Genomic DNA, 27,984 nt, shown 5'->3' on the forward strand with positions numbered 1-27,984 from the left:
CAGCCAGGCCAACATGTTGATTGAGTTTTCAGTCTCGTCTGATTCTGTCGGTTTCTTCCCACCTCAAAAACTGATTTGTTTTCGTCATCCTCTCTTGAAGGTTCTGTGGGCCCCAAAAAATGCTGTGGTTGGCGAAAGGATTTGCATGCCCATTTTGCTGAGAAGATAATTCTGACCCAAACTACATTTTTCTTTCTTCAGAAGCTTTCGTGTGTCCAAATTTGGCTCAGCACTTGGGAGATAATATTTTAGCCATCTGATTTCTACCTCATACGCAGAAACAAATTCCATTTTATAGCAAAAATATTTCCATCATTTCCTTCCTCTCAAATCAGAGCCCTCCGGCATCCCCGACAACATCGCCGTCGAAGCAGATTCCTCGACGTCGATAATCGTGACCTGGGAACCGCCACCCCTCAACCAACGCAATGGTCTGATCAACGGCTACAAACTGAAGTATCGTACCATAGACAACGGGAAACGAACGCACTCACTGGTCATTGAGGGCACACAAAGGGCCTACACAATTCCAGGTATGTAATAACAATGCTACTATTACCCCTGCTCATCAGGTAAATATTTGTTCCTTTATAGACCTCCATAGCTCATTGAAAGTATTTAACTTAACGCTGTTTTTGTTGCCTCGGTGAAAGGGTCCAAGCAATGAATTTCACTTAGGAACATATTTTGTGCAACTTTCTATTCTTAAATGTGTGAAATCTAGTTGACATCCCTCTTTGGTTAATTTTTACTGAAAAGTGTATTTCTTTAGACATTTAAATATTGTGAATGTTTTTCCAGATATCTGAGGGCTTTGTTGCTGTGATGCCATTTCAGGAAGACACTACTCAGTATTCTGTTCAACTTGTGAACACAAAAATGTGTTCATTGGCTTACTGCCATGTACTGACACGATAACAAATTATCAAAGAAAAGAAAATCTACAACAGCAAAGTAACCAAAAGTCTGGCCACTTTCGATGCAGAAATGGTTGTAACATTGAGGTTTCTGCCTGAAATGACATCACCATTTTGCCCATGAATATTGAAATTGCATAAGCATAAAAACCAAAACACGCAAATGGCAAGATGAAAATTTAACATAAGGTTAAATGGGACACAAAGGTGCATTTTGCATGGTCCTTAAACTCACTCGCATGAATAAAACAGAAAAAAATAAAATCTTGTCCATTGTTTAAAAGCCTTGAGATGCAGCAGCACCACATGTTATGTGTTCTAAAACACAAGCTGTAAGCAAGTTACCTTTTAATCAAACTTGATTGACTAAACACACATTTACAGTTTTAAAGACACACTTTGGATACGAGGGATGGAACGGCCAGTCAACTAGAATGTTTTCTTGAAGACAACATTTCGTGTCTGGCTTCCGCTTACCGTAGTCCACTTGTGAGAATCCGAGCAAATGGTAATAAACACTTCACAATTTATTTGCTGTTTATAGATTTGGAAAGAGGCACGGGCTACGAAGTGCGGATGGCTGCCTACAACAACAATGGCACAGGACCCTACTCGGATTGGATCCAGGTTAACACCTTTGACATCGACAAAAATGGTACGGATACATTTTAGAGGTCATTTGGTTATTGTATGATTCATAAACGTGTAGTATTTCTGTATAGTTGAGCTACAAAATAATTGTTTTTTCTAATAACCATACAAGGTACATGTAGTTAAGTAATTGTTTTGAATTTTTTTTTTTTTCTATTTAAAAAAATTGTTGACACAGCAGTTTCTGTTGAGGTTTACTTGTTGGTCATTTAAACTTTTTTTTTTTTTTTTAAGGTTTTTAAAAATGATTTTTATGGGATAGTTAATAAAATAGGTTCGCAGTTGGAGAGAGAGGATATATTGGCAGCAAATCTATTGGAATCATAACTGTCTGAAAAAGGAGAAAAAAAACCTCATTTAATGGTCCCAAAAAGTCACCAATTTGGCATAGCTTCAGCTATCAACAGTCTCGAAGCACTTTTCAATTATGCACCCATTCATCAGGCCATGAGACCATGCATCAGTCAATATCAGTGCACATTTGGTCCTCATTCATACTCCTGGGTGGAGAGAGGCAATTGTAGTCAAGTGTCTTGCCCAAGGGCACAAACACCGTGTTCCTGGCAGGATTTGAACCCACGCACCATCGTCCATGAGTCAAACACCGCAACCACTGGACCTTGGCATTCTTCAGTTCCAGTATTTTCCTTCTGTACACGTTACTCTGGTGATGGTTTCTAAAGATACTAAAAATACCCATTTCCTTTCATTTTATTCACAAGTCTCCATGGTCTGCCATATTCATGATCAACATATTCAAAAATCTGGCAATTTGATTGTAAATTGAATGTGGCTCACCAGAATGTTAACTTTTTAGTTACTGTTGTTGATGCGTTTAGTACGATAACGACCTTCCATCTGGCATTTTCTGAAGAACAGAAGTTAACTGATATTTTTTGTGAGACATATCAATGTTCCGCTTGATCTTTTCTCGCATCAAAAATATAAAGTGGTGACTACTGACTCGGAAAGTCAAGGTGTTGGGGGAAAAAAGGTGCACTTCATTTTAGTGACATGTAGACGCTTGTTTTTCCTTGTTGGGGCTGCATTTCCCCAAGTGGGCCAGGCCAAAAAGAAAAAAATTACAAAACTATCAGCAGAAAGTTTTCATCCAAAGTTGAAACTTCTCAGCAACCAAAATTTGGTCGGTTTGGCTTTCGGACATTCCCTCGTCTCAGATTGACGTAACCAAGGTGATGTTCTCGGGAAAAGACTTAGTTTGGAATTGCTTGGCAGTCTTGTGAAATGCAGTCCTGATTACGATGTCATTGATAACCATTCTAGCAGTGCTTACCATTTTTCTCTTTTTCTCTCTCTTTATCTCTCTGTTTCTTCCACCCTCTTCTCGTTTCTGTTAACATAATCGTTTCCTTCTGTGTGTCTAATGTGTGGATTAATTGGCTTCACAAAATTGGTTGTCCGTTCTTTTTGTCCCCCGACAATTTTGTCCTGCTCCCTCCCTGCTTCGTGTTACGTCTGTCATTAACCTGTCCCTCTACTTACATGTACAACCAATTTTTTTGATTCGGTTGGGTTTATTATTTGTCTGTATCTGGCGGTGGTTCTGTCCCTTATTGTCGGCCTGTGTGTCTCTGTGTGCGTCTTCCCGTGTGACCACCCTTTGGTCCACAACAGAGAACAGAGTACCCCCTAAACCAGCTGATATCATCGCCACCTCCACCCATAACAAAATCGAGGTATCCTGGGTACCCCCGTTGGACCAGACTATAATGGTCCGTGGTTACATCCTTGGCTATGGGCCAAGTATTCCGGACGCCTTTCGGGAGCGTCTGCCGGGCTCCCAGACCCAAGTCGTCCTTACTAACCTTTTCCCCAGCACCTTGTACGTCCTGAAACTGAGGGCGTACAATAGGGTCGGTGAAGGGGCGCCTTTGTACTTGGACGTTCATACGAAGCAGCCCAGTAAGTTTGACCGGTTCTTGCTTTCTATTGCCTTGTTGTCTGTCTTCCTGCATTGCTGATTGGTCAATTTCTGCTATGGAACTCAAAGCTCAGCAAACATTGTTCTACCATGACTGCTGATTAACTGCAAATCTGTGTCATTCTAGAATGGAAAAGAGGTCAAAATGAAAACCAAAAACTTGTTGTTGCATGCATTTTTTGCATTTCATTTCTTACAGTTCAAAAGAGAAATTGACCAATCAAACTTATTAACCCTTAGCGCTGGGAAAAAAAACCAAGTACTAATTCTAATCATATCAGCACAGCACTTCTTTTCGCAATAAAAGAGCAATCATTTCTTCCTTTAACAGATATCATCATTAAAAAAATTCTAATTCAAATTCATTTTTATGGTTTCAAAGCAATGTTACACACCAAATTTTGGCAGCCATCTTCATTTTTCTCAGTTAACAAAGTGCATTTTGCAAAAGCAGGTATTTCATGCATAAACTTCTTAATTATTTCCATGTAAAAGCCGTAAATTCTGCTATGTGAAGGGTCACAGTGGTTTGGACAAGGACAAAGATGCCCGCATTACATGTACCGTCAAATTCTTTGGTATCGGTAGAAAGCACTCAGAAACATTTCTGCTAATACTTATCAAAGACAATTGCTTGAACCATTCGAAGCATTTTCACAAATCCTCACACCAACCAGTGCCATATTTCCCCCTTTTAACCGCTAACAGCATCTAAACATTTGGACTGTTATCATGAGTTTTTTTATGTTACGGGAATGATCGTTCAAATTTTGCCTGAAATCAAAACAAACCAGATGGTAGTGTATTTTTTTTGTTTTCCATTTTAGCCCTGTTTCTGGCATGAGTCTGATTAAAGCATGATGATATATATATATTTCAGGTATTTTTAGATCATCAGTGGTTGCAAGAATGCATGAGGATGAAACATGAACTATATATATATATATATTCAATTCATGTGTTTATTTCTACATTTCACAACATTTTAACCTCGTTGATTAACCTTATGTTTTTACCCTTCAACAGTGACCCGTTTGGATTTTTATCCCTCTTCCCCCCATTTCTCAATTTTTTTTTAATTCCGGGGGTGTGTATGTTACAATTACTGATCAAAATGTTTCCCTGGAAACAGAAATGGGCCACAGTGCCGGTGTTTTTAATTTCGAGAACGGGACTCAAATTTGACGAAAAATGGGTTGTTTTCCCCCGAAAAGTTCCTCTGTTCTTATTGTTAATTTTTCATCAACTTCAGCTCATTTGTTTTGACTAGGAATGTATTTTTGCCAATTTGTTATTTTTTTTTTAGAACTTTCATGGTCAAAAAAATGAACAGATTTTGTGTAATGCAGATTACTCAGACCAAAATATAACGAGACAGAAAAATACATGATTTTTCCACATCAGAGGAAAAATATAAAGAAGATTTATTTTCAAATTGTGTACTACTCCCTTTGTCTTTTTTCCTTTTTTGTGCAAGAAATTCTTGTCCATTTTGAAGACGTTTGGGGAGGTATATACTTTATTTATTCCCAGTGTCATACCAGCTTCACTGGTCCCCTTTGAACATTTCTCGTCTATCAATAAAAGCCTATTCATTCCATACTCTACAGCGGTAGGCCCTAGCCCAACAAGGATTATTCACGTAACGACAAGTAAGATATCCGTCCGCCAGGAAAAACAAAATTAGCAAACGCCTCCCAAAACTCACTGGATATTTTTTTGTTGTGTTTATTTGAGTATTTCACACTGTTTGCGTTGTGTTTTCAGAAAGTATGATTGTTGCCACATTAGTATGTGACTTGACACCCCTTTTCCAATATTTAGCAGCAAGCTGCCTTTTCATTCTGAAACTGTTACTGCACAATTTATTGTTGGATTTGATTGCAAACTACTCAGGCAGTTTGAAAATTCACGAAAAGAAAAATGGGTGGTTTGTATTTTTAAAGAGAATGCTTCGAATTAAGTATTAAGTTGAACTCCAAAATGAGTTCTTGGAGTTTCACAAATTGTTTGGAAGATCACAAATATGTTCCAAAATTTAGCAGCAAGTTGTCGTTTTACTATGAGATTGTTGCTGCACATTTAGAGGTTTGATTTAAGTGCAAAATGCTTGGGCTGTTGGAAATTTCACGAAAAAAGAATGGGTGTGTTTTTTTTTTAAGAGAATGCTTCCAATTTTGAATTGCTAAGTTGAAGTCAGAAATGATTTCTGGAAGATCATAATCACTTTTTTTTTTTTTTTTTTTACAAATGAAAGCTCCCCTTAAATTCATTTCCACTTTCCTCCACTTTTTGGTAAAAAGTTTCAGAAAAGCAGAAATTATGTTCAGATTTACTTACTTTTTCAAGTTAATTTTGTGAGAAATATCACAACCCATTTTTTGTTCTCGCCATATATTCTTGTTTTTTTTTGCATCTTCATTGGCTGGCTGTTTGATTTCACCCTTGACCTTGACCCATTGTGAATGTATAATAGCAGTGTAACATAAGCCAACCATTCAACAGCCCTATCATTTCATCCCATAGAGTTGATTTTGTTGTTGTATTTATTGAGTTCATCATCTCAGCCATCAACATAGGTGTCAAACATCCATCACATCAACAAGTCCTCCTGTTTGGTTCTTGTGTTGTTGAAGATGTTTTTAACTCTGTAATATATTTGTCTGTTGGTTTGGCCGTCGTTATCCTCATTTTTTTTTTTAAAGGAGATAACCATTTGGGTACAAAAAAATTGTGGGTGTTTATTTGTATAATGACTGCCATAAAAGTCTGTTTAGAACTAATATCATGGCATGGTAACACGTTGGCATTGGTTCCAGATGCATAGGAATGGTACGGGTATCCAGACATGCTGAATATCAGTCTTTGTCAAAATCAAGAAGTAAAGTAACTTTAGCATCCCCCCTCCAAAAATGTCTTGATCATGAGGCCTTTCGAGTTCTAAACAGACTTTACTGTTCAAGTCCCGTGCATGTGGTCTGTGTGTTTCTTGATGATCCAATCAGGACCAACATCCCAAATGATGTTGCCCCTCTTACCATTACCTACGCAGGAACCGCGGTTCCCTCCATCCCCATAGAGCTCAAGGCTATTGTGACCTCGCCCTACGATGCCATCCTTACGTGGATTGACACCGACTACACCCCAGACGAGAAACCTGTCGACAGGTACTACACCATCATGTACACGACTGACTACACCAACAGGTAAAGCTATGCTCTGTTTAATCATTTTCATATCCCCCCCCCCCCAATCTCAATCTTGTTAAATGTTTCAGCAATATTATATATAAAGCTACCGTAGCAAACACTCTATAAAAGCATTTTTTGAAATGGTTAATAGACTTGAAAACAAATTTTAAAAACCACCCTTTTCTGCCTTTTCTTTGCAGAGAGATGTTTGTGAATTCCACCGATTCTTCCATCGGTGTGACAGGCCTCACCCCTTACACAGAGTACAACTTTCAAGTGAAGGCCGTATCAGGAAATCGCCGCAGCAAATACAGCATGGTAGCAACTAATACCACTTTTGACGCTGGTAAGACTTACAATAATGAAGAATTATAATCAAACGTGTAAATGTACCATTAAGGAGACACTGTATCATAATTTCTTTGAACTGTCGGAGACACTGGTCATTAGGGAGACATTTTCATTAGAGGCAAAATTTTGCTTGTCGCAATTAGGTTATTTTTGTTGCTCGTGGTCTAATTAGTAAACGTACTGAAATTCGTGGAAAAAGGACAAGGGAATATTGGGTTAGGGCACATTTAAGTTTGAAAAAATGTGTGCCCAAGTCTATGGGGATGTCTCCCAAATGTCCAATCCAGGGTAATTATTATTATTATTATTATTATTATTATTATTAAAGAATATTTTGGGGAAACCCACGGAACTAGGTAGGGAGTGAAAACCCAATCCACATATTGGCCCAGGCGGGAATCGAACCCGGGTCACAGCGGTGGAAGGCGAGAAAAGAACCGCTATGTCAACCTGACTCTCCATCTGCAATCTTTCCAAACACTTATTCCTGGATGAAGACAATGGGTCGTATGAATAAAAACTAGCAAATGCTATGAAGTTCAAGCAAACAGCAAAAGCATTTACTGAGAAGTAAAAGCATTAGGAATAAGCAATTGCTTGAATTTGTATGAATAAAATGTTTCTTTTACTGTTCAGCATCTGCTTGTACAAATAGTAGCAAATGCTTAATGCTTGTGGCTGACTGCACAGCCGAACGGTTTTGCACAATAGGGCTTCCATTGTCTACACGTACAGACACACACAGTGCAGCTGATGCGCTGTATCTTGAGACTTCAGCATGGCGGATGGCAGTGATTCTGATCTCGAAAAACATGATGAAGAAAATTGCTCTGCCAGTACAGAATGCAAGCAAAGTATATTTGTTAAACTTGTAAAAAAGCACCAGGCACTGCTGACCAAATCACAGTTGCCCAAAATAAAAGCTGAAAAGGAATGTGCTGTTAAGCAGATGGCGGTTGAGTATCAGCGCAAGACTGGCACCTCCTTAACAGATAAGCAACTGATGGAAAAGCTCAACAACATGAAAAATGATGTGAAAGTGAAATCAGATCTCTCCAAAACAGGGAACAAACCCATTCAGCTAAAAGAGTGGGGAAAACTGCTTCTGGAAAAGATGCAAACACAGATCTCCTCAGTTATCAGTGGAGTACAAGGTAAGCCAAATTATGATGTATTTGTATACACCCTGTCGATTTTGCGTGCTTGACTTGTAGAAGTAATTCTGAATTTTTCACCGGACTTAAACAGATTTAATTCTTATTTTTATCAGGTGCCGTAAGTGTTGGCGTGCGCAGAGCTGCTCCAACAGATTTGCCTGTCGCATCCACATCCCAGATGGAGCCGCCCAACACGTCCCAGCCTCATCATGGCCGTAAGACCTTGACGGAGAGCAACACTAGTCAGGAGATTCCTGCACGGTCAATTAAGAGGACAAAAACATCCAGTCTTCCAGAAACAGAAGAAACAGAGGAGCTGTCAATTGCGGAGCTGCAGAGATTAGTCCTTCTAGAGCAATTAAAGTTAATACGGATGCAACAAAAGCAGATTAGTGACTCGGAATCAGACAGCGACGATTGAACTTGTTTCTTTTATTGTCTCTTAATTGTTTTAACTGTCGGAGAAAAATTCCTGCCAATTACTTATTTTGTGTACAGAAAAGTCAAATGAGGTGTACATTTCGATTATTTATGTCCTAAAAAAAAGACAAAATAGCATTCAAAGTTATTACTTTTTCTAGTTCTGAATTTCTGGAAACATTTCTTTCTCTGAGGATATACATCAAATGAGGAAAAACTTATCCGATAGAGGTCAATAAATATTATACTAAATTATCCTTTTTGTATGATTAATTCTTACAATTTTTTAATCTAATGCAGATAGGCTTTCTTGACTTTGGCTTTATTTTATGAACCAGAAAAGACGTGTTCAGTCGTTAGATATACGGTGCCTTTAACCATCCATTTGTAATTACCTTCATTTCAAGTTTCAAAAGGACAAAGTCAGCTTTATTGTTGCACAAACTTCTCCAGAACAAACTCATAACAACTTGGAAATAGAACAGGCAAATAGTTAACTTCTATGATTATGGCAATAAACCAGACAAAAATAAATGATCTCTTATCAATTGTGCTATTCTGCGTTTTGGTAAAAATCTATGATTACGGCAATAAACCAGACAAAAATAAATGATCTCTTATCAATTGTGCTATTCTGCGTTTTGGTACAGCATGTCTGTGATGGCCCTCCTCTTCTGTTGTCCTCGTCTTCTGGTGCGATTATCCTCTCCTGGATCATTTACCCCAACCAAATCTTCTTCTGCATCCTCCATCACTTGGTCTGGGAAGACTTCGACGTCATTTAGATACTTAGCAACATTGTGGAGCATGAAGCACGCGACAATTGTAGCTGGAACTTTCTCTTGAGAAAGTCTCACCTTGTACTGTAGTATAGGAAATCTTTGTTTCAGCTGTCCAAAACATCTCTCAATGATTACGCGTTCTCTCGCATGAACTCTGTTGTAATGTTCTTCTTGGGGATTTGATGTAGGGGTGTAAGGTGTCATCAGCCAAGGAGTAATGCCATAGCCTTTATCAGCTAGGAGGGCTGCCTCGCTTCCTGACTGCTTCATAAAAGTAGCCACAGACGAATTTCTCAATATCCGACTATCATGAACAGAGCCAGGCCAGGTTGCATCAACGCTTGTGAACATCTCATTTGCATTACATGTTGCTTGCACATTTATAGTTGCATGTCCCTTCCTGTTGATGTACTCGTCCCCCTGTGGTCCAGATGGTTTGTTTTTTTTGACACGAGTACAGTCTATTGCTCCAAATACAAATGGTATCTGAAATGGCCTTTGCGCTTGCCACATCTCCTGAGCAGATTGTATTTCAGCTGCAGTTTGAGGGAACTTGATCCACAATTCCGCCTTGGTCATCATTTGATCCAGAACATGCTTGATTGTGATGGATACGGTACTCTGGTGAATGCCAAGGTCTTCTCCGATGCCAACCTGAAACCCTGGATCTCCAACATATCACAGAAAAACCTCCAGTTGTTGCTTTGCAGTCAGTGCTCCTCCTCTACTCTCTCCGGAGTGTTCCAAGAAATGATCAGCCATCCACTCCACGTTTTCTCTCTCAAATCAGTACAACTGCCTGTATCTGGTAACTGGACACTCCCTCCTGGGGGCATACACCTTTTCCTTCCGAATGACATTCATGAACGCTGCCATTTTGAACGTTAGTAATTGCTCCTCCTTTTCAAGCTTGCCCTGACCCAGTCTTGAAAAATGTCAAGTAAATACTCCAATTCCGTAGAACTTACTCATTTTTATTCATACAAAATGAAGCAACTGCTTATCATCAAGCACAAGCTTAAAGAGTAAAAAGTAAATACTTTTACTTTTTAGCAATTGCACTAAAGTACAAGCATTTGCTTTGTTATTATTCATATAAACACGAGTAAATGCTTAAAAAATGGTAGTAAAAGCAAATGCTACTTTTTATTCATACGACCCAATGCACTTTCTCACAGGGCACTTCCTTTGCACTCAAGATTACTTGGTATATTGTATTTTTTTATGTTGTTTGTTACATAAGCTATGTAGTGCGGTTTAGTGGAATGTTCCAACGTATTTTAGCTTGGAATTTTGTATTATCGCCCCTAATAACAGCATTTTATCTTCAAAATGTGTTCATAATCAAGGATTATGATTTGTTGAACTCAATTTTCATTGTTGATGAAATCTAATTTAATCAACTCAGTTTTGGAAAATAAAATGTAATTTGTAAAAAAAAAATGATTCTGTCAACAAAGTGGCTTTCGCTGACAGGTTTTAAATTGTTATTTTTTTTAACTACCACAGCTCCAAGCTCTGCACCCAGATCGCTGACAGTCGTTGACGTTGAGAATTCCACGACTGCGCTCACTGTGAACTGGCAACCACCGAGATTACCAAACGGACAGATCAGCGGTAAGCACATTACAAAGCTTGCTTAGCCACAACGGGTTACCAACCACAAAAATGCCATGTGATGTGTGCCACTATTGAAAGGGAACCGGCTGATTTTGGTTTAGCAAGAACGTTTGCTGTCCAACTTTACCAGATACAACCTCAACAAAAGTACATGTACATTTGTGGCACACACAAATTTGCCAATCATCGAAATAGAATTTAAATCACAAAAAAATGTTATTGCCAGTCGTGTGCACTTGCCACTAAAACATTTTTTTTTAATAAGCCGTTGAAGTTGAAATGAAATCAGACTGGTGCTTATTTCGTACAGACCCATATTTGTACCATGGTTTTGGGGTACTAAACCAGCATGACTTCAGTTAACCATCATCGATAAAGTTTTTGTAAAAAGTCTCTTCACGCTTGTAAAACACACGCATCATGTTTGACACGCAGGGTACACCCTTAAATACTCCACCATCGACTCATCTGAGGAAACGGATTGGATCGCTGAGCCGCTGCCGGGAGACGAACTGACCAAGACGCTTCACGGGTTGACTGCCAACACGGTGTATTTCTTTAAGATCCGCGCTCACACCAGCAAGGGGGAGGGGCCTGAATCGGACGTTGTGTCTCACAAATCGCCAGGTAATGATTAAATGGAGGTTGAGCTACTTATTGGTCTCTCTCAAAGGCGGCCAACTCTGCAGGAGAATTGCAGTGTTGAAAATGTTCCAAACACGCACGCTTGTTGCTTGATATGTGTTTGAAATACGACGCAGCCGATGCGCATTATACAAGTTGACGCTCAAAATGCCGATGCACACGGCTGGTCTGTAGGAACTGATATCATTTGAGAGAGACCTATTAATGGTTAAACTTGACATGGGGCTTGCTTCAGATTCCTGGGTGCCTCGCAATGTGCCTCAGCCATTTTATAAATATTTTGTGTTTTGTATTATTTGATATTGCTAAAGTTATAGAAATCCAACAGCTTTGTGCTTGCAATGACTTTTTCAGCTTAGATTTTTGAATGATTTTTTTTCTCCAAAGTTGAAGTACATTTTAACAATACTTTTTTGATAACACTAACCATTAAATTATTATAATTTTTTTACAAAATTGTCATCGTGCTCAAACTGTCAAAAAGTTCATTTTTAAGCAGAAACACATCAAAAAAATGCCAGTGCCTCATCGCTCATTGATTGATTTAATTGCAGCTTGTCGAGAGATCATGGATGTTGATTTTTTGTTTTTCATTATTTTTTTTCCCGTGTTCCCCCAACCCTCCCAACGCATCTCCTCCGCAACCTCCCACACCACCGCCACACAAATCACCGCCATCACTACCATCATGCTTTTGCGTACACCCTCTGTTCTGCTACATGTACCTAGTTTTACCGGATGGTTCAAAGGGACCGCTTGAACCAGTTAACCCAGGTAAGACACAGTCTAAGAAATGCTCCAGGAATTTTTACCCCCTCCCTTCGCAAGCAAGTTTATCTCAAAACCTCTTGATTTCAAAAAGTTGCCGGAATTATTAGGTTGTTTTTTTTGGAAAAATAACTTGCTATATTATGAATTGGGCACTAAGAAACACATTAAGAGTCCGTTGCTTAACCGTATCCCCCTTCAGTGATTTTCTAGGAACCTTCCTCACTCTTGCAAAATCCAACACCATATGGTAAACTCTAGACCCAAACTGTTGGACTCTGATTATGGTGGTAGGCATGACCCCATGTAAAGCATAATCAGTGTACTAGTGCAGTCCTCACTCCAACAGATTCCAACAAAACATGCCGTTGGATTTTGAAGGGTTGGGGTGGTTAGGGCTAATGCTGTGCGATAGCCTACTAAATTTAAAAGAATTGTATTTATTAGAAAAACAACAAAATTACGTTATTGAAAGTATTTGCATAGTTGATGAATCTATTTTTACTTTGTGGTAGGAATGCTAAAGACTAGTTGGAGGGGAACCAGTTAAGGCAGCGATACCAGTTCTGAATAAACTAAGCAACTCCTTCCCGCCTCCCACCACAAACTCAAAAATTCTTTGTAGGAATCTGTCAAATTGAAGTTTTTGATGAAAAAAAAAAGGTATTTCCCCCTTATTACCTAAAAATGTTTCTTTCCTAGCGTTAACCATCTGTTAATTACTTGGGAATTAAAATGGCTCTTTTGAGAAAAAGAAAACCAAAGTTCAAGTTTTAAGGACATAAATGACTGCTTAAAGGGATGTGCAGTTGTACTAATTTTGCTCCTGGTTTCTTTGCCTTTCCTGCCTAGCTGAGGACTCAATACCAGTACTGCCTGGCAGGCCCTTTAAACCTGCCAAACTCCCAAAGCCAACTGAAGGTGCTGAAATTGGCAACTTTGCAAAATTTGCATCTTTCCCTCCTCCACTTTCTTGCCCTACCAAAATTAGCAACAAAAATCCAGCATGAATAAAATAACTTGTCTTATACATGTACATTATTCCCCCAAATAGGTTTTGCTGTACACAATTCCACATTAGCACTACGCATGATTATTTCACAATTTGTTTTCTTCATATTTGTGAGTTTCATTGTTGTTTTTTATATTTTGCCTTTTTTTGTCTCTTATATACTTGTATTTTTGCCATTCATTGTCCATTTTTGATATCTCTTTTTCTTGTTGGTGCCACCTTCCCATATTTCTATTCCTTTTGCTTACAGTGGTCACCCGACACCAGATTCACTATCATTTATGCCTGTTTTCCCCATTTTAACAGTTAATGTTAATTCTAAACGACCTTTCTATTGCTGTGACTTAATCCTTTTTTCTGTTGTTCCTTCAGTGTTTCAAGTCGAAAACCAGAGTGTTCTAAACATTTTCTAATTTTTATTAAGAGGCAATTTCCAGGCTGTATCCCTCACCTGGAGTCTCAATGACTCGTGTATTTGGATGATACCTGTGAAGACAAATAAAAAACAAAACAAACAACCAAACCAGAAATGAAAAACAAAAAAACTGGCTCCCGGCAAAGTCCAAGGAGAAAATGACAGGCAAATCTTACTTTAATGTTAATATTTTGAAAAATTTGCATAAGCTGTCAGAAAGTGTCCATTCCTCTGTTTTTCCTGATGATTTCTATTGCTCGCAGTGCATTTGGTTGCCTCCAAGGCGCCTTTGAAAATTGCCTCTTGTGACTTGTCCCCATAAGATTTGTCGTTGTTGGATGAATAAGATTAGGATGTTGTCTTTTATTGACACAGACCCGACGTCTCCAGCTCCGTTGGCCGGCGCCGCACCCATGGGCTTCCCTTGGTGGCTGTGGCTCGTCATCATCCTGGTCGTACTCTTCATCATCATCATCGCAGTCCTTCTCTTGCTCTGCTTCATCTGTGGCTGCTGTGCCTGCTGCGCTGACTCCTGCCCGTGCTGCGCCGCCCTGTGCGAAGACGCCTGCGGTTGTTGTGCGCCGTTCTGCGGGCCCTTTGCGGCCTGCATCGCAGCCTGCTTCCCGTGTTGCTGCGAGGACGAAGACAGTTGTGCCAAGTGTTGGCTGAAGTGCTGCTGTGGGGCCTCGGCCTGTGTCTGCTGTGGAAATGCATACAGAGAACGCCGCAAGGCCAAGGGATCGGCGTAAGTTTATATTCTCGAATTTCTGTTCATGAGAGTTAAGCTTGAACAATCAGGTCTTTCAATGACTTTTCATTCAGAAGGATTACACTTTGTAATTTTTTTTTCAAACCTTTTACTGAATTGATTCTCACATCTATGGAGTGTAGAAGTAATGGCTTGATTATCGTACAACAGAATAGTCGGGTACCATGCCTTTTCTACCCTTAAATCATATCAGGATTTCTGGGCACCACATAGATGTTTGGTTTAAGGCAGTGTCCGAATTACTTGCCTACTTACGGCTTGAAATTGCAGACTCGTGTGTAATTTCAAGCCATAGCGAAGTAATTCAGACACGGCTCAAGTCTTAACAAATCAAATTAGTCAGGCACTTGCCATCTGATCCCACGCATCCCTACATGGAGGTTATGGGAACTAGTCAAATGGAAATTTAGTTAGAGACCATGCATCTTAGACTGTTACTCATCGGTACAATCTTAAGTGATTAAATATAACTTGAAACGCCATTCAGTCAGGTTCCACGTTCTCTGTCATGCCCACAAAACATTCAAAAGGAAATGGACGCCACGCATGACCTAAAGACTATTTTTTTGAAATTTGATTGGACAGCAACTTGGTCGGCTATCATCCCGTGTCGCAGAACGGTAAGGTCATCGGCAGCACTGGTCCGGTACCGCCTGACCTGTGGATCAACCACGAAGGCGTCGAGATGAAGAAAACCGACGGCAAGAAGGGTGGGATAACCGTCAGCTCTAAGCAGGAGGAACGAGAACGGCTCGAACAGGGCGGTGGCGTGGACCAACAACGAGGTAATTTGAAATAAGCATCTGCTTCATCCCTTCTACTTGTAATAATATGTTTACCCTACATTTTCTAGAATCCAGGAGGTTTTGAAAGATTTTGTAGGATTTGGGAGGATAGAATCAAATCACTGTTACTTTACAAAGGTCTTGATGCCTCTTGATAATGTGTCATTGGGTTTTAGTGTAGTGCCAAATTTTGGAATATTTAGGAATTGTGGATTTTTGATGGAATTTTACAGTACTTAGGGTTAAGATGTAAAATTGTGGGTTTCCGAATTTGAAGGGACCATATAAACTCCTTAGGCACAGATAAACAGAACTGTTTTTTCCCCTTCTTTTCAAGCTGGCCCAAATTTGTGGCGGCTGCAAAGCTAAAAAAAAGTTCTTCTGAATGTTCACTGAGTACCAGTCACATGTTGGTATACATCACATGACAATTTTGGCTGGTGACCTGTTAATGCTTTACATGAGGAATGTAAAGAAGCTGTATTTGAGAACACGTACTCCAAAATAAAAAGAAAAAGTTTGTTGTAATGTTGTCTAAAAAAATATGCTTATAAATTTGTTTCCTAGACCAAGTTCAAGAGACGTCTTTCACTCAATCTTCAGTGCAGAACCAGCAAGGTGAGCTTTGTGGTACTTTCTAAAAAAAAATATATCAATATTTTTGAGGAACATAAGGGAGTGTTGTACAGTGGCATTTTAAACATGGCAAAGTTGAATGGTAATCTTCAAAAATCTACCCTGTCAAACAAAGTCGATAAACCTTAATTTCACGTTGTCCCATCTTTTTAGTGTGTGGTATGGCTGTACCGTGTGGTATGGCTGTACTGTGTGGTATGGCTGAACCGTATTCCGAAAGGCTTTTTTGGTTAAAGTTAATGACACAGGACCCTCATCTGTTAACAATAGCAAACTGTGCTGTGGAGAAATTGTAGTTCTAGCAAGAGTGATTGGTTGCTATGATGCGGCTGTTGGATCCGTGCTTAACAGAGGTGCCGAACTTGGCACACACGAGGCAACGACCACGTCTCATCACTACGTAGTGGTTTGGTAGATGAGGCAAACAGTTACCAGGCTGACACTGTAACCACGGGAACACCAATACTTAGATGCAGAAACTCCATGCAGCCTGTGACTTCTGTCGGGATGTTATTAACCTCTCTTGTGTGGATTCATGAATATTAATTTTTAATGTAATATTATTAGGAATGGATCGACCATCGAACCATAAATGGACTGATAACTGAGTATTGTTTAAAACTGTCTCTAATACTAGAAATTTTAGCTGTGAGAAACTCGTATTGGAGGCCACGGCCAATTCCCCTTTTTTCAACAGATTCAAGCCAACATTACTTATATATATTTATGGCTTTCTATACTTGTTCAGCATTTGGAGATATGTTGCAGAGATTGCCCGCCACACTATTTCTTTTATCCAGGTGAAAATAAGAGTTCCAGTGCCAGCACGTGGAAAATAATATGTGTTTGCAACTCTACGTTGAATTGTTCACCATTTCCAGCTCGGCTTTAGACACCACAGCAAGAAACTTTTCTTCCATTTCTCTTTTTTAGATGTTTCTCAGTGAAATTGTCCGGCTAGCTCATGTTACATTTTCAATTTTTGATTTGATTTGATTAACGCGCATTGTTTACTTAGACAATAGATGTGTAATCAATTGAGGGAGGAGAATTAAACCAAAAGGTACAGTTAATCACGATCTCAAAGATGTTGACAGCGTTTCTTGGTTACTTTATTTTTTTTTTTTTGCACGGTAGTGTTTGTCTCAGTTTTGTGGATTTCAGTTGTAAGCCTTGTTCAACTTTTTCATTTCAACTGTCTATTTTGATTAATGCATGATTAGTGGATGGAAACCCCTGGGGCCGATTTCACAAAACTTGTCTTATCTTGTGACTCATCTTAGGACTGGACGAGTACCCGCTCTAAGATCGATCTTAGCTAAGACCCGTTCTAAGATTGATTTCGCTAAACCCATCTTATGCAAGACGCATCAAAACTACCAATTTAATGGCTGATTCATGTTTGTTTTGACTGCTGGACGAAACAGTGGTTGGAAAAAAAAACGCGCAAAACCAATTTCCCGGGCACGTGCATAGAACACAAACTTTCAGATACAATAGAGTCATTCTTGCTCTCTGTTTCATCACTGTATTTTAATAAGTTGGCTACGTGTTGGCATATAATTAAATTTTGTAAATAAGCTATTTTTATTAAAACTACCCATGTATCAGAAACCTTATCAAATCTGTCTCTACAGCGATTTTCTTCCTTGAAACTATAACTCTAGGCCCACGCTTGTCTTCAACGGCAATGATTTCCAGATGACATACAAATAAACGCACGCATTAATGAGATAAGACGACCCTCAGACCGATCTTAAGTTCATACAAGTTTAGCCGCCTTGCTAAGGAAGTTAGGACGTGTTGAACGCGTCTTTAGTTTAGTAAAATCTATCCCAGGACAAGTCGCAAGTTAAGACAAGTTACCCTTCCTAAGACGCGTCTTTACATTTCATGAAATCAGCCTGTGGAAATACATATATCTGTACAAGACGCCTTGAAACATTATAATCAGACTGTGATTTGGACAAACCCTTACTTGGGAAAAGCCGGTCACAATTTTGTTCCACCACCTTGTTGTTTGGCTTTATCTAGTTATTTTTTTTTGCTTCTTTGGTTTACTTCTTTAAACTTGTCTTAAGTCTTTAGGACTTGTCTTGACAAGTCATTGACAAGTCACTACAAGTCCTCTAGTTCCCAGTGAAGCAATTCACACGAAGTTTGACAGGGACATTCTTTTTTCGTCATTATCTTTGATTGACTTTGACGATCATTACTTTCCCCGTAAAAAAAACTAAAGTCAGATCACAGTCTGGTCGTAATCCATACAACCGCTCCAACATCATATTGGTTCATTGGTTGCCTAGCAACTCATTTGATCTGGTTCATTTATGTTTCATAGTAATTGAAGTTTATATTTTCTGACCTGCTCGTTTTTGTTGTAAAGTTCGCATGGTTGTTGTTAACAGTGAAGTCTTTAATATATTTTACTCAACCAGCATCGCATCATTACTGAAAGCATTTTGTATTCATCCATTTTTGTCTGGTTTTTTTTTTTAAGTTGTTACTTTTGTTTAATCACTTGTATAGCTCTTTGAGGTTTTAATATTTTACGTTGCCTGTTAAATTTTTAAACACTCCTATGATGTTTCTTTAGTTGTTTTTGCCTTGTGTTAACGGTTTTCATTTCGTGACTACATGTTGCTCACAAGATATGTCCTGTGGAAGCATGCTGCATGACTCGGACAATACTATTTCATACACGGAACAAAACTGATTGAATTATTCAAGAGATCAGTCCCAAAACAAAATCTGCTTTTTAAGAATCATTTGTCAACTTATACTATTGTGGTATTTCAGTAAAGTGTTAAACGAAACAAGGAATAAGCTCAGAACTTTTGTTCCCAGTTTCACTATCAAATGTTTATTAACTAATTCAAAACTTGTCCAGTTGTTACAAACTTTAAACAAAAGACACTCGGTTGTCAAAACTATCAACCACCCATTGCCATGGACTCCCGCAACACCACAACATCACTGACTCACATTTATATAGCATGTTCTGACCCATGACTCATGACCTCTTGACCCCCATTCCCCAGCCTGCATGTTCTGTCTGCCATCCCTGTTTATTTGTCTTGCATGCCTTGTTTTTTTGTTTCTTTCATTTGCGTCGGGATGAAGAGTCTCATCTTGATGAGCAGGCGGGGTCCGGCAACCGGCAGAGCCAGTACGAAACACCGACCCTGATGTCGGCCACGTCGCATCGGTCCTCACTGGAATCAGGTAAGGACCCCTCTCCCTCCAACTAGCTCCGCCCATCATCCTGTGCCCATTTTGTCACCCTACCCAGTGCTTGTACTTACCTCAAGCATTTTTTTTTTTTCCGGTGGAATTGGCCAAGCCCGCAAATTTATCCAGTGAGCTTGGGTGCAGATTGGCGTTAACTTGCGGGCAGTTCGGTAAATTCGGACATACATGTCAGGCACTTTAATGAGCTGCTGTCGGAAAAGTGAATGTGATACATCACTAATAATGTGACATCTAATGAGTAGAAAACAATTACAGACCAAACTAAGGTACCACCTTAACGACCTTGTACATCATGTGGTTGGACCTACGCGGAGAACTGGATTTTACGGAATTGCCCTTCAAACTCGGCACTAAACTCACTTTGAAATGAGTTGGACGATTTCAGAAATGAATTGACTATAATAGTCCACATTTACCCGGTGTTTATGTGTCACATGGATTGCATCCTAGCTTGCTCTGATTTGGTGCGTTCCATTTCCATCTTGTTTTTTATTTCACTGGTGAAAATGGTGATCATTTATTAATAAATGGAAAAATAGACCCCAACAAATCTGTTTATATATATGACTACCATGGACACAATGTATTGCAGCACAGATGTTAACTTATTCCCGAATGAATTATTTGATGAGAAATGTTTTAAGGACAACCTACTGGAGTCATGCATCTAGCCTTGCAATCATTAACATTTAACTAAAACTGCCGTCTAAAGAACAAAACTGCAAAATCAAGCCCATTGTAATAACACAAAAAATTAATCACAAAGCCTGACAGAATTAACCTTTGGCCTTATAGTCTGAATCCTTATCATGAGTTCCTTACAAATTCATTGTGGCGACACGAGGAACCAGACTTCCGGCCTGAATATGACACTCGACTGCTGTTAATTGTACATATTAATCAATTTTTATGCATTTTTAATGTCAGAATATTTTTATTCATCGGCATATTTTTCTCTCCTACATTTTTTGCTCGGTGAGCTTTGGGTTCAATAATACCTGCTAGCATCTACCCTGCAGCTTGCCCCCCCAACAAATTTATTAAAAAATGTAAAAAAACCTCCTGACTTGCAGCTGTTCTACCCATTTCACTCCCTCCCCCAGATCTGCATGTAGGAGGTACAGGTACTGGTGCAGTTCATTATGCTACAGTAGATGGTACGTACCAGACAAGTGGAATTTCTCAACTTGTTGTAATTGAGTCGTATTAACATTTTCGATGGATTGTCAGCATAGTTCCTGATTTGCAACAGAACTTGTCAAGTTTTGAGGAAAAATTCAACGTTGCAAATTTACTGGTTAGATACCAATTAAAGAAAAACATATGGTGACTTAAGATATGTATTATAAGAAAAAAATTTAAAAATATACATGCATTCATTGAATTCATGTATTTGCCAAGAATGCTCAATGCCACATTTGCTGAAATCCTGCACATCTTGGTATAAAAAAAAAAAAAGTTTTTCTTTTTTTGTTCTTTGCAACCATTCATACACCTATTTGTCCCATATATTTTTTTGCATTCTGTGCTTAACGATCTGGTTAATCCTTGTTAATTTTCTTAGCCTCTTCCTTTCTAAACCCAAAAAAATTGTCCTAATTGCTGATGAGCTAACTCTAGCATACTAAGAACCTGTTGCACCTAAAAAAGAATTTCTCATGTTAATTTCTTTTAATTGTAAATTAAGCCTTTTAAGTTAATAACAGTACAAATCGCAATATCGTCAGGGGAAATGTGTCGGACATAAAGACTGAATTGCCATGCCGTTTTCTTCCTCGCAGAAATGCACCGAAAGAAAAGCAACTTGAAAGAAACTACAAGACAAGAAGCAGGTACCGGTCGCATGAGTGCACCACGCTAAACCTGTAGATAGTCACCACATGTCATAGCATGTAGACAGTGCTAACAGCATGCTCTGTTTAGCATTATGCACCTTCATCAGTTCCTTAAACACAATCATTCATGTTTATACAAGAGAAATAGGTGGATGCGGAAATCCGGGAATATTTTACATTTAGTTTATCTAGCTCCCAGACTTATGTTCTTCAAACTCAATGGTTCTTGAGTCTGGAGTACTGAACGGTAACTCATAGCAACCAATGAAAGCTGGTGTGCAAATGAATAGATGTTTTCATCGGATGACATCACTCCGCCCCGATCTATACCAGGGACCAAATGCATTGTCTTGAAAATGGCTTTACAGTACTAAAGGAATGTCAAATTCCTGTATAAAGAGATCATAAAATAACTCATTAGTAGGGTAATCCTGAATAACTCATTTAGAGTCTGAAAATAACAAGCACATCATTATACTTATTAATATTATTTTCACCAAGTTCCCGTCATCCTGGACATTAAGCAAAAATCTGAATTTTTATCTTTTTTTAACCTTAACCCATTTTCCTTGCTGACAGCTAACCGGGGCTCAGTGGGTAAAACTACTCCGCGACCTCCCACCCCTAACCCTGACGCTGCCCTCTTTTCTGGTCCGTCTATCCCCCCTCCCTCTTACCAACGCTCCGGTCGTATTAAACGCGGCCGGCAGGACGCTAACCTAGACTCTATGCCCTTGGGGACCAGTGCCGAAGACTTTGCATGGCAACCAGGTAGATATATGTATGCATGCATGCAGTTGGCTAACTAATATGCTGCCTAACCTGTCTATGCACACCCTATAGAGGGCGCTGTATTGCAAAACTTGAATTTCTCTATTCTGCTGCTAACAAATTTCTGCTCTGGATGTACGTCGTTTGCTTTTAAGACATTCTTGTAAGGAATACTAACAAATCGGAAGTACATTAACAATATTGTGGAAACGCAACTTATCCGCGACACTGATGGACTGTGGTGACACTTCTGGGCGGGCCGTCGCCGCGTTGTGGGGAAGTTTTTATTGTTGGGCAAATTAGGACCGAGTTATGGGGACTTTCTGCTGTCCCCACAGGGTCTTCGGTCCCCATAGTACCATGGGACAACACGGGTGTAGTCCCCACAGTTACCGAACAAGTATACATAAACATGTAGGTGTGTGCATGGACAGGTAGCATTGACTAGTTAAATTGATTGTGATGTTTAACCTCAACTCTCTTACTTACTGTACTTGTGAGATGTGTAACCAATCATCTCTAGGTTAACTGTCAAGTTAATTAACAGTTTAATTAATACAGCTTTAGTTCTATGTTTGCAGAAAATTATGCTAACAGAAGTGAGGAATTTGTTGTGTTTTCTTGCATTGAACATGTTGCCTAACTATTTAATATGCTTTTGTGTTTGTTTGGATCAGTGTATGTTTTGTTTGGCAAGCTTGTCATTTGTACCTGAGAATAGAGGATTTTTTTCGTTGCAATCAATGGGCACTTGAAATTTTTTATCTGAGTTGGCATTTTTAAATTTGGGGGGCTTTTTGGAAGAATTGAAAAGGAAAATTCTTCACAATGTCAGTGGCTTTATTTGTTTCTTTTATTTGCCTTAACACATCCTTTTATGGGTCTTAATCAACTTTGTTTGAGTGTTTGAGATGTATACAAAGTTCTTTAAAGTAAAAAGGGGGAAATAGCAAAAACTATGGATTGGGCCTCACGTAGCGGAACACTGATCAAGATCTTTACTGTGGCTATTTGCCATTCAAGAATACTATATAATTCTCTGTGAACACTTGTCTCTTAAAGTTATTCTAAAGTCTGTCTCAAAACTGTTGTCTTTGCCAGTAGTGTTTGTTGAACAGTCTTCATTTTTGTCAAACTTCTGATTTAATGTTGTATATTTCTTCGTTTTTCTTTCTTCTTTGTCTTCTTCGCGCCTCACAGCTCCTTCTGTAACAATCTCTCCACCAAGGTCACAATCACAGTCCCTGAACCGCTCAGAGGTTCGGAATAGAGCAGGTATATATTCCCCCTTCTTGAAAAGCTGAAGGATTATTTTAGTGATAATCATTTAAGTTTTTCAACTTCGTTTAAAAGTGTTTGCTGGGGACTCTTAAGATTGAACTCATAACAACGTTGAACAAAAATGATAACACTTACTTTTAAATAAGGTCTTTAATTCTTACCCTTGATTGTCTCTCACTAATTTTCTAATTTTCTTTTTCATATCAACTCACTTTATGAAAAGGAGAAGTAAAAAATAGTAGTTTCTTTGTCTCATAATGATTTCGCTTTGCACTGTTTTTAGTTGCTTTGTCCATTCAAGAAAATATTAAATGCATAAATACTTGGCTTACGTGCTTATGTAGACATCGGCTTTGAACAAGAATGTTGAAAAAAATTATTGCCATGACCCTAGCAACTAAACAGACTTTAAAATGAGGTATTGAAACAGTTTGAACCAGAGAAAGACAATCCTCAAATGGTAAAATACCCGTCATATTGACAACCCTATTTCTTTTTTCAGATCCAGCTAGATCATAGTTTTTTCTCGTAGTCATTGTCCACATGGGAAAATAAATTGATTTCTTTTAGAGTGATTCGTTTATCTTCGTTCTCGTAGCGGGTGGCACCTCCCCTCCCTATGCATCCTGGGGGGCCAAGGCCAACCTCAATGATCGCCAACAATCCAGCGTCAACTACAACACCACCAACATCCACGTGGAAGACGTCCGCAACAACTACACGGCCAACGACGGCTATTCCAGCCTGCGAGACGGTGGTTACCAGGGAAGCGTGGACGCCGGCGGACAGGCCTACAGTACATTGGACAGGCAGACGTCGTTCACTAACGCCAACTCAGGGCAGAACCAGGTTATCACATTCCCGGAGCAGAACGCCGGTCCACAGCCCTTCACCATCACCTTTGAGGAGACCACCACGTCACACTCGGTGGAGAAGTCGGTACCCTTACCGGATGGGACCAGCTACAAGACGTCTTCCAGCCATCAGACTTTTGCCAAGTCTTACTCTACGTCGGATGCCTCTCAGGATCAGAATCTGCAGGCCATGCTTCAGGGAGGAATAGAGAACGGACCCCTAGCGATAGAAATCCCATCTACGACCAACACAGCTTTACCAGGTAATTTGAAAGAATACTTCGGTAGTATGGTGCTGTATGCTGAAGCAGGTGTAGTGAGTTGATCTCATTAAGTATACTTGATTTATTTCAAAATGTAGCTGTCCTCTTGGTAAGTTTAGATTCAGGTGAAAAATAATCTTAGGTTTCCTAGACTAACTTTCTTTCTCCGAATTTCTCGTACCAGCCATCACTGCAGCTCCCCTGTACCGCTCAGCCAGCTTTAACCCAATCCCTCAGGATAGTCCCTCGACTGGCACCCAGTCTTCCAGCATCTCCAATACCATGGGCCGCTCCCCACCACCGCCCAACTACAACTTCACCGAGAACGCCTCGGCCCAGACCCAGTCTAGCGGCTACACTAGCGGGAGTGCCAACGCCCGCGGCCGCGCGTCGAGCATCGGCGCGTCTTCCGTGGACAGTACTGGTTACCGTACTCGGGGATCCGAGTCCTACCTCAGCGCCCAGGACCCCCGGGGCAACTTACGCACGACCTCCCCCATTGACATCCCGGCTGCCAGCACGTCCCCCTACAGCTCCAGCTTCCAGAATTATGAGTCCTATCGTTCCGAGGAGCTGGACAACAACTACGGACGATCCGCATCAGACCTCTACGGTGGGACATCGGGGATCAGCGTGACGCGTCCGCGTCCGCGTGCCGGCTTCCATACAATCGATCGTGCCACAGGACTCAATGTTGACAGTGCTTACGGAAGCCCTACTAGCTACGGCAGCGGGTTTGGGTCCTATGGTGGTGCAAGTACACTGGGAAAGACTTCTTCAGGTAATTTTGGCCTGTCATACTTCCTGATTTGCATCACAAACTGTTCTTTTTTGCAGTACGTGCCTAGAAGTTCCTTTTGTGCAGTTTGTGCCTAGTTGCAATTTGAATAAAAAGTGGGATTATCGCATTGAATATTAACTTACTTCTCAATTGATATGCAGATTTTTTAGTTTACAAAATTTCCTTTCTTTGTAGCAGCTTACATAATGAGTATCTGACAAGATAATGAGGCTAGAAAAAAGTCAAATCATTTCCTAAATCTATTTCTCTGCTTTAAACTGATGGCACACCCTTTGACTTGGTTCACAATTTGGACATCAGGCTCCATGTGAAGTCAAGGTTTCTAGGGACTACGGTCCTTCACTGTGCTCCTGAATCTATCAATCGCTTTGCCTGACGGTCTTATTTTCTCCCCCTTACAGGTGGGTTATCAGCCCCTCCACCCCGCCCAAGTAACGGCTACCAGTCCAGTGTCTTTCAGAACTCGTCCGAGTCTTTCAGAGCCTACAACGGCAGCAGCAACGTTGGCAACGGTGGGACCTCCCAATTCTCCTTCAACAACAACAACGCCAGCACCTCTGGGGCGCCCTCTAGGCTGATTGAGGTGGAACATGCCGAAGTGCAGACGCCGAGCAGGTTCAACAGCAATTCGGGTGAGATAAAAGCGTCGTGTGCAATCATCATGTCTGCCTTGACATAATAGCACTTTTAGTGTATGGGATCTAGAAGTTCACCATCTTAAACCCGTTTACATTCCCAACACCACACCAAGCCACCTTGCCTTTTACTCCCCGTACCGTCCCAAACTGCCGTGCCTGTTACTCACTGTACCACCCCAAACCCCCTAGCACTGTATACTTTTATGAAAAATTAGCAGGGAATGAATACAATGTAATACAGTGTAATACAATGTGTTCAAGCGTTTGGCACTAAGCTAATTAAAGCTCTCACTCACAAATGGATTAAGATGCATGCGTCTTTTACACCATACTAAACTCATACTTCAGTGTATTGCTTTGAATTGGTAACCTAATTCTTAAAATTTTATACAGAATGCATATGTGTAGGTCTTTTGGAACACTTTAATGTTCTACCTGTTACTCCCTGTACCACCCCAAACCCCCTAGCACTGTATACTTTTATGAAAAATTAGCAGGAAATGAGTACAGTGTAATACAATGTAATACAATGTGTTCAAGTGTTTGGCACTAAGCTAATTAAAGCTCTCACACACAAATGGATTAAGATGCATGCGTCTTTTACACCATACTAAACTCATACTTCAGTGTATTGCTTTGAATTGGTAACCTAATTCTTAAAATTTTATACAGAATGCATATGTGTAGGTCTTTTGGAACACTTTAATGTTCAGGTGTGCACATGACAGAACACAAAGCATCTTTGCAAAACAACAGCAAAGGAGGTTACTGAACTGAAGTTGTTGTTTTTAGCAACCTTGACACACCCTTGCTTACCAACAAACTTTTTGACCGTTGACTTTTTTCCTTCTATTTCACTTTCCCATAGATCTCCTGCAATCCACCAGCGCCTCCCTCGGTGCTGGGTTTGACCTCTCAACCCCGATCCGACCCCTCCGCCGCTCCATGTCCGTGGACAACGAGTTTGGACTGGCCAACGACAGCTACTGGCCCAGCAGCAACAGCAGCTCCAATCTGATGTCCGGGTACCAGACCAAGATGGAGACCCGGGAGACCAGAGAGTCCAGCATGTCGGCTGGGTCTGAGGCCCAGCGTGGGAGATCGCGTGTCATTGGAGACAGGGGCTATGGAGGGATAAGCTCTCGCTCACGCTCACTGGATAGGTTTGGAGATCGTGAACGTGAAGGTATTTGTCGAATAGTTGAGAGATCCCAAACTCTGGTTGAAATCTTCTCAAGCTATCACTAAAACTGTTTCTCTTTCTACCAAAACTGGATTTGTAGTTATCTTGGTGATTTTTTAATGCTATAACATCCAGTTTTACTATATTACCTTACCAAGGTTGTGGGAAATTTACTTGTGTATTTCGCTGCTTTTGGTATCCTTTCTGCTTTAAAACTTGGTGTCTATCTCAGTGAACTAACCTTTCTTATCCCGTTTTCTATTTTTTTTTCTCTCTACAGGTAATTTACACGGAAAGTTGATTACTGTAAAACTTCATAATAAAATGACACTTTTATTCTTTATGTTCAAGCTGCTTGAACAGTAGTCTTCTTTATGGTATACGAGATATTTACTTATCTTCTCTCCAACTTTATGGAACATTTCTTGTAAATTTTTCTTTCCTATTACCGTCTCTCTCTCCAGCAGGTTATTCAACCTAACTTTGCGAAGAGTGGGTTGAATTTGTCTTTGTTGATCGGTGTTTTTCATAACTCACAGTGGTGGAGGTTAAATAATGTTTTATATTTTTTGCAGGAACTTCTGATGAGAAAGGCAGGAATGGAATTGTGCCCAATTTGGAAATTTTGCCCATTTGGGAATTGTGCCCATTTGAGAATTTCTCGCCGGTCCTTCAAATATGCCATGTTTAAAATGCCACAGTTACTTTCTCTGCCCCTTGTTCTTTCATTTTCTCTAATCTTGGAAGCAATTGGACTGGGTGTGGTTTCATTGTAAACTTTGCGAATGTGTCCCACAATGCATTGTGTCACCCTAAACCTTTTGTTGTGGATGAAGCATTTTAACAAACACATGATTTTGCAAGTCCCATCCCACCCCTCCCCCTGTCCTTTATTGCTGTGTTCAGTGTGGAAATAGCTTACTTTTTTTTAAAGAAATTATCTTCTGTGGCGTAAAACACACCACATCGCTTTGAAAAATAAAGAAAAATCTCAAGACAAAATATTCATGAATTTTTATTCATGAAATTCAGAATGAGTAAATC

The 27,984-nt window shown here is 39.9% G+C and overlaps 1 protein-coding gene across 19 annotated transcripts in view; it reads left to right on the forward strand.

Moving 5' to 3' along the window:
* LOC119745933 (neogenin-like) overlaps nt 1-27,984 on the forward strand; it is a 54,794-nt gene that overhangs the window by 19,620 nt on the left and 7,190 nt on the right. For 4 of the 19 annotated variants that reach the window (XM_038222617.1, XM_038222623.1, XM_038222629.1 and 1 more), the window contains exons 10-30: nt 336-533; nt 1,462-1,572; nt 3,204-3,491; nt 6,563-6,716; nt 6,902-7,047; nt 10,921-11,028; nt 11,467-11,658; nt 12,406-12,450; nt 13,297-13,365; nt 14,247-14,616; nt 15,226-15,425; nt 15,993-16,043; nt 19,185-19,286; nt 20,387-20,470; nt 21,095-21,145; nt 21,728-21,919; nt 23,120-23,194; nt 23,799-24,317; nt 24,502-25,098; nt 25,521-25,751; nt 26,626-26,943. In XM_038222617.1, coding sequence (XP_038078545.1) covers nt 336-533; nt 1,462-1,572; nt 3,204-3,491; nt 6,563-6,716; nt 6,902-7,047; nt 10,921-11,028; nt 11,467-11,658; nt 12,406-12,450; nt 13,297-13,365; nt 14,247-14,616; nt 15,226-15,425; nt 15,993-16,043; nt 19,185-19,286; nt 20,387-20,470; nt 21,095-21,145; nt 21,728-21,919; nt 23,120-23,194; nt 23,799-24,317; nt 24,502-25,098; nt 25,521-25,751; nt 26,626-26,943 — 4,101 coding nt within the window. The remainder of the gene's footprint in view (nt 1-335; nt 534-1,461; nt 1,573-3,203; nt 3,492-6,562; nt 6,717-6,901; nt 7,048-10,920; nt 11,029-11,466; nt 11,659-12,405; nt 12,451-13,296; nt 13,366-14,246; nt 14,617-15,225; nt 15,426-15,992; nt 16,044-19,184; nt 19,287-20,386; nt 20,471-21,094; nt 21,146-21,727; nt 21,920-23,119; nt 23,195-23,798; nt 24,318-24,501; nt 25,099-25,520; nt 25,752-26,625; nt 26,944-27,984) is intronic. The other 15 variants (XM_038222618.1, XM_038222620.1, XM_038222625.1 and 12 more) reach the window with 15 other exon arrangements.

Source organism: Patiria miniata, unplaced genomic scaffold (genome assembly GCF_015706575.1).
Source record: "Patiria miniata isolate m_02_andy unplaced genomic scaffold, ASM1570657v1 HiC_scaffold_7, whole genome shotgun sequence".
Taxonomy (NCBI): Eukaryota; Metazoa; Echinodermata; class Asteroidea; order Valvatida; family Asterinidae; genus Patiria; species Patiria miniata.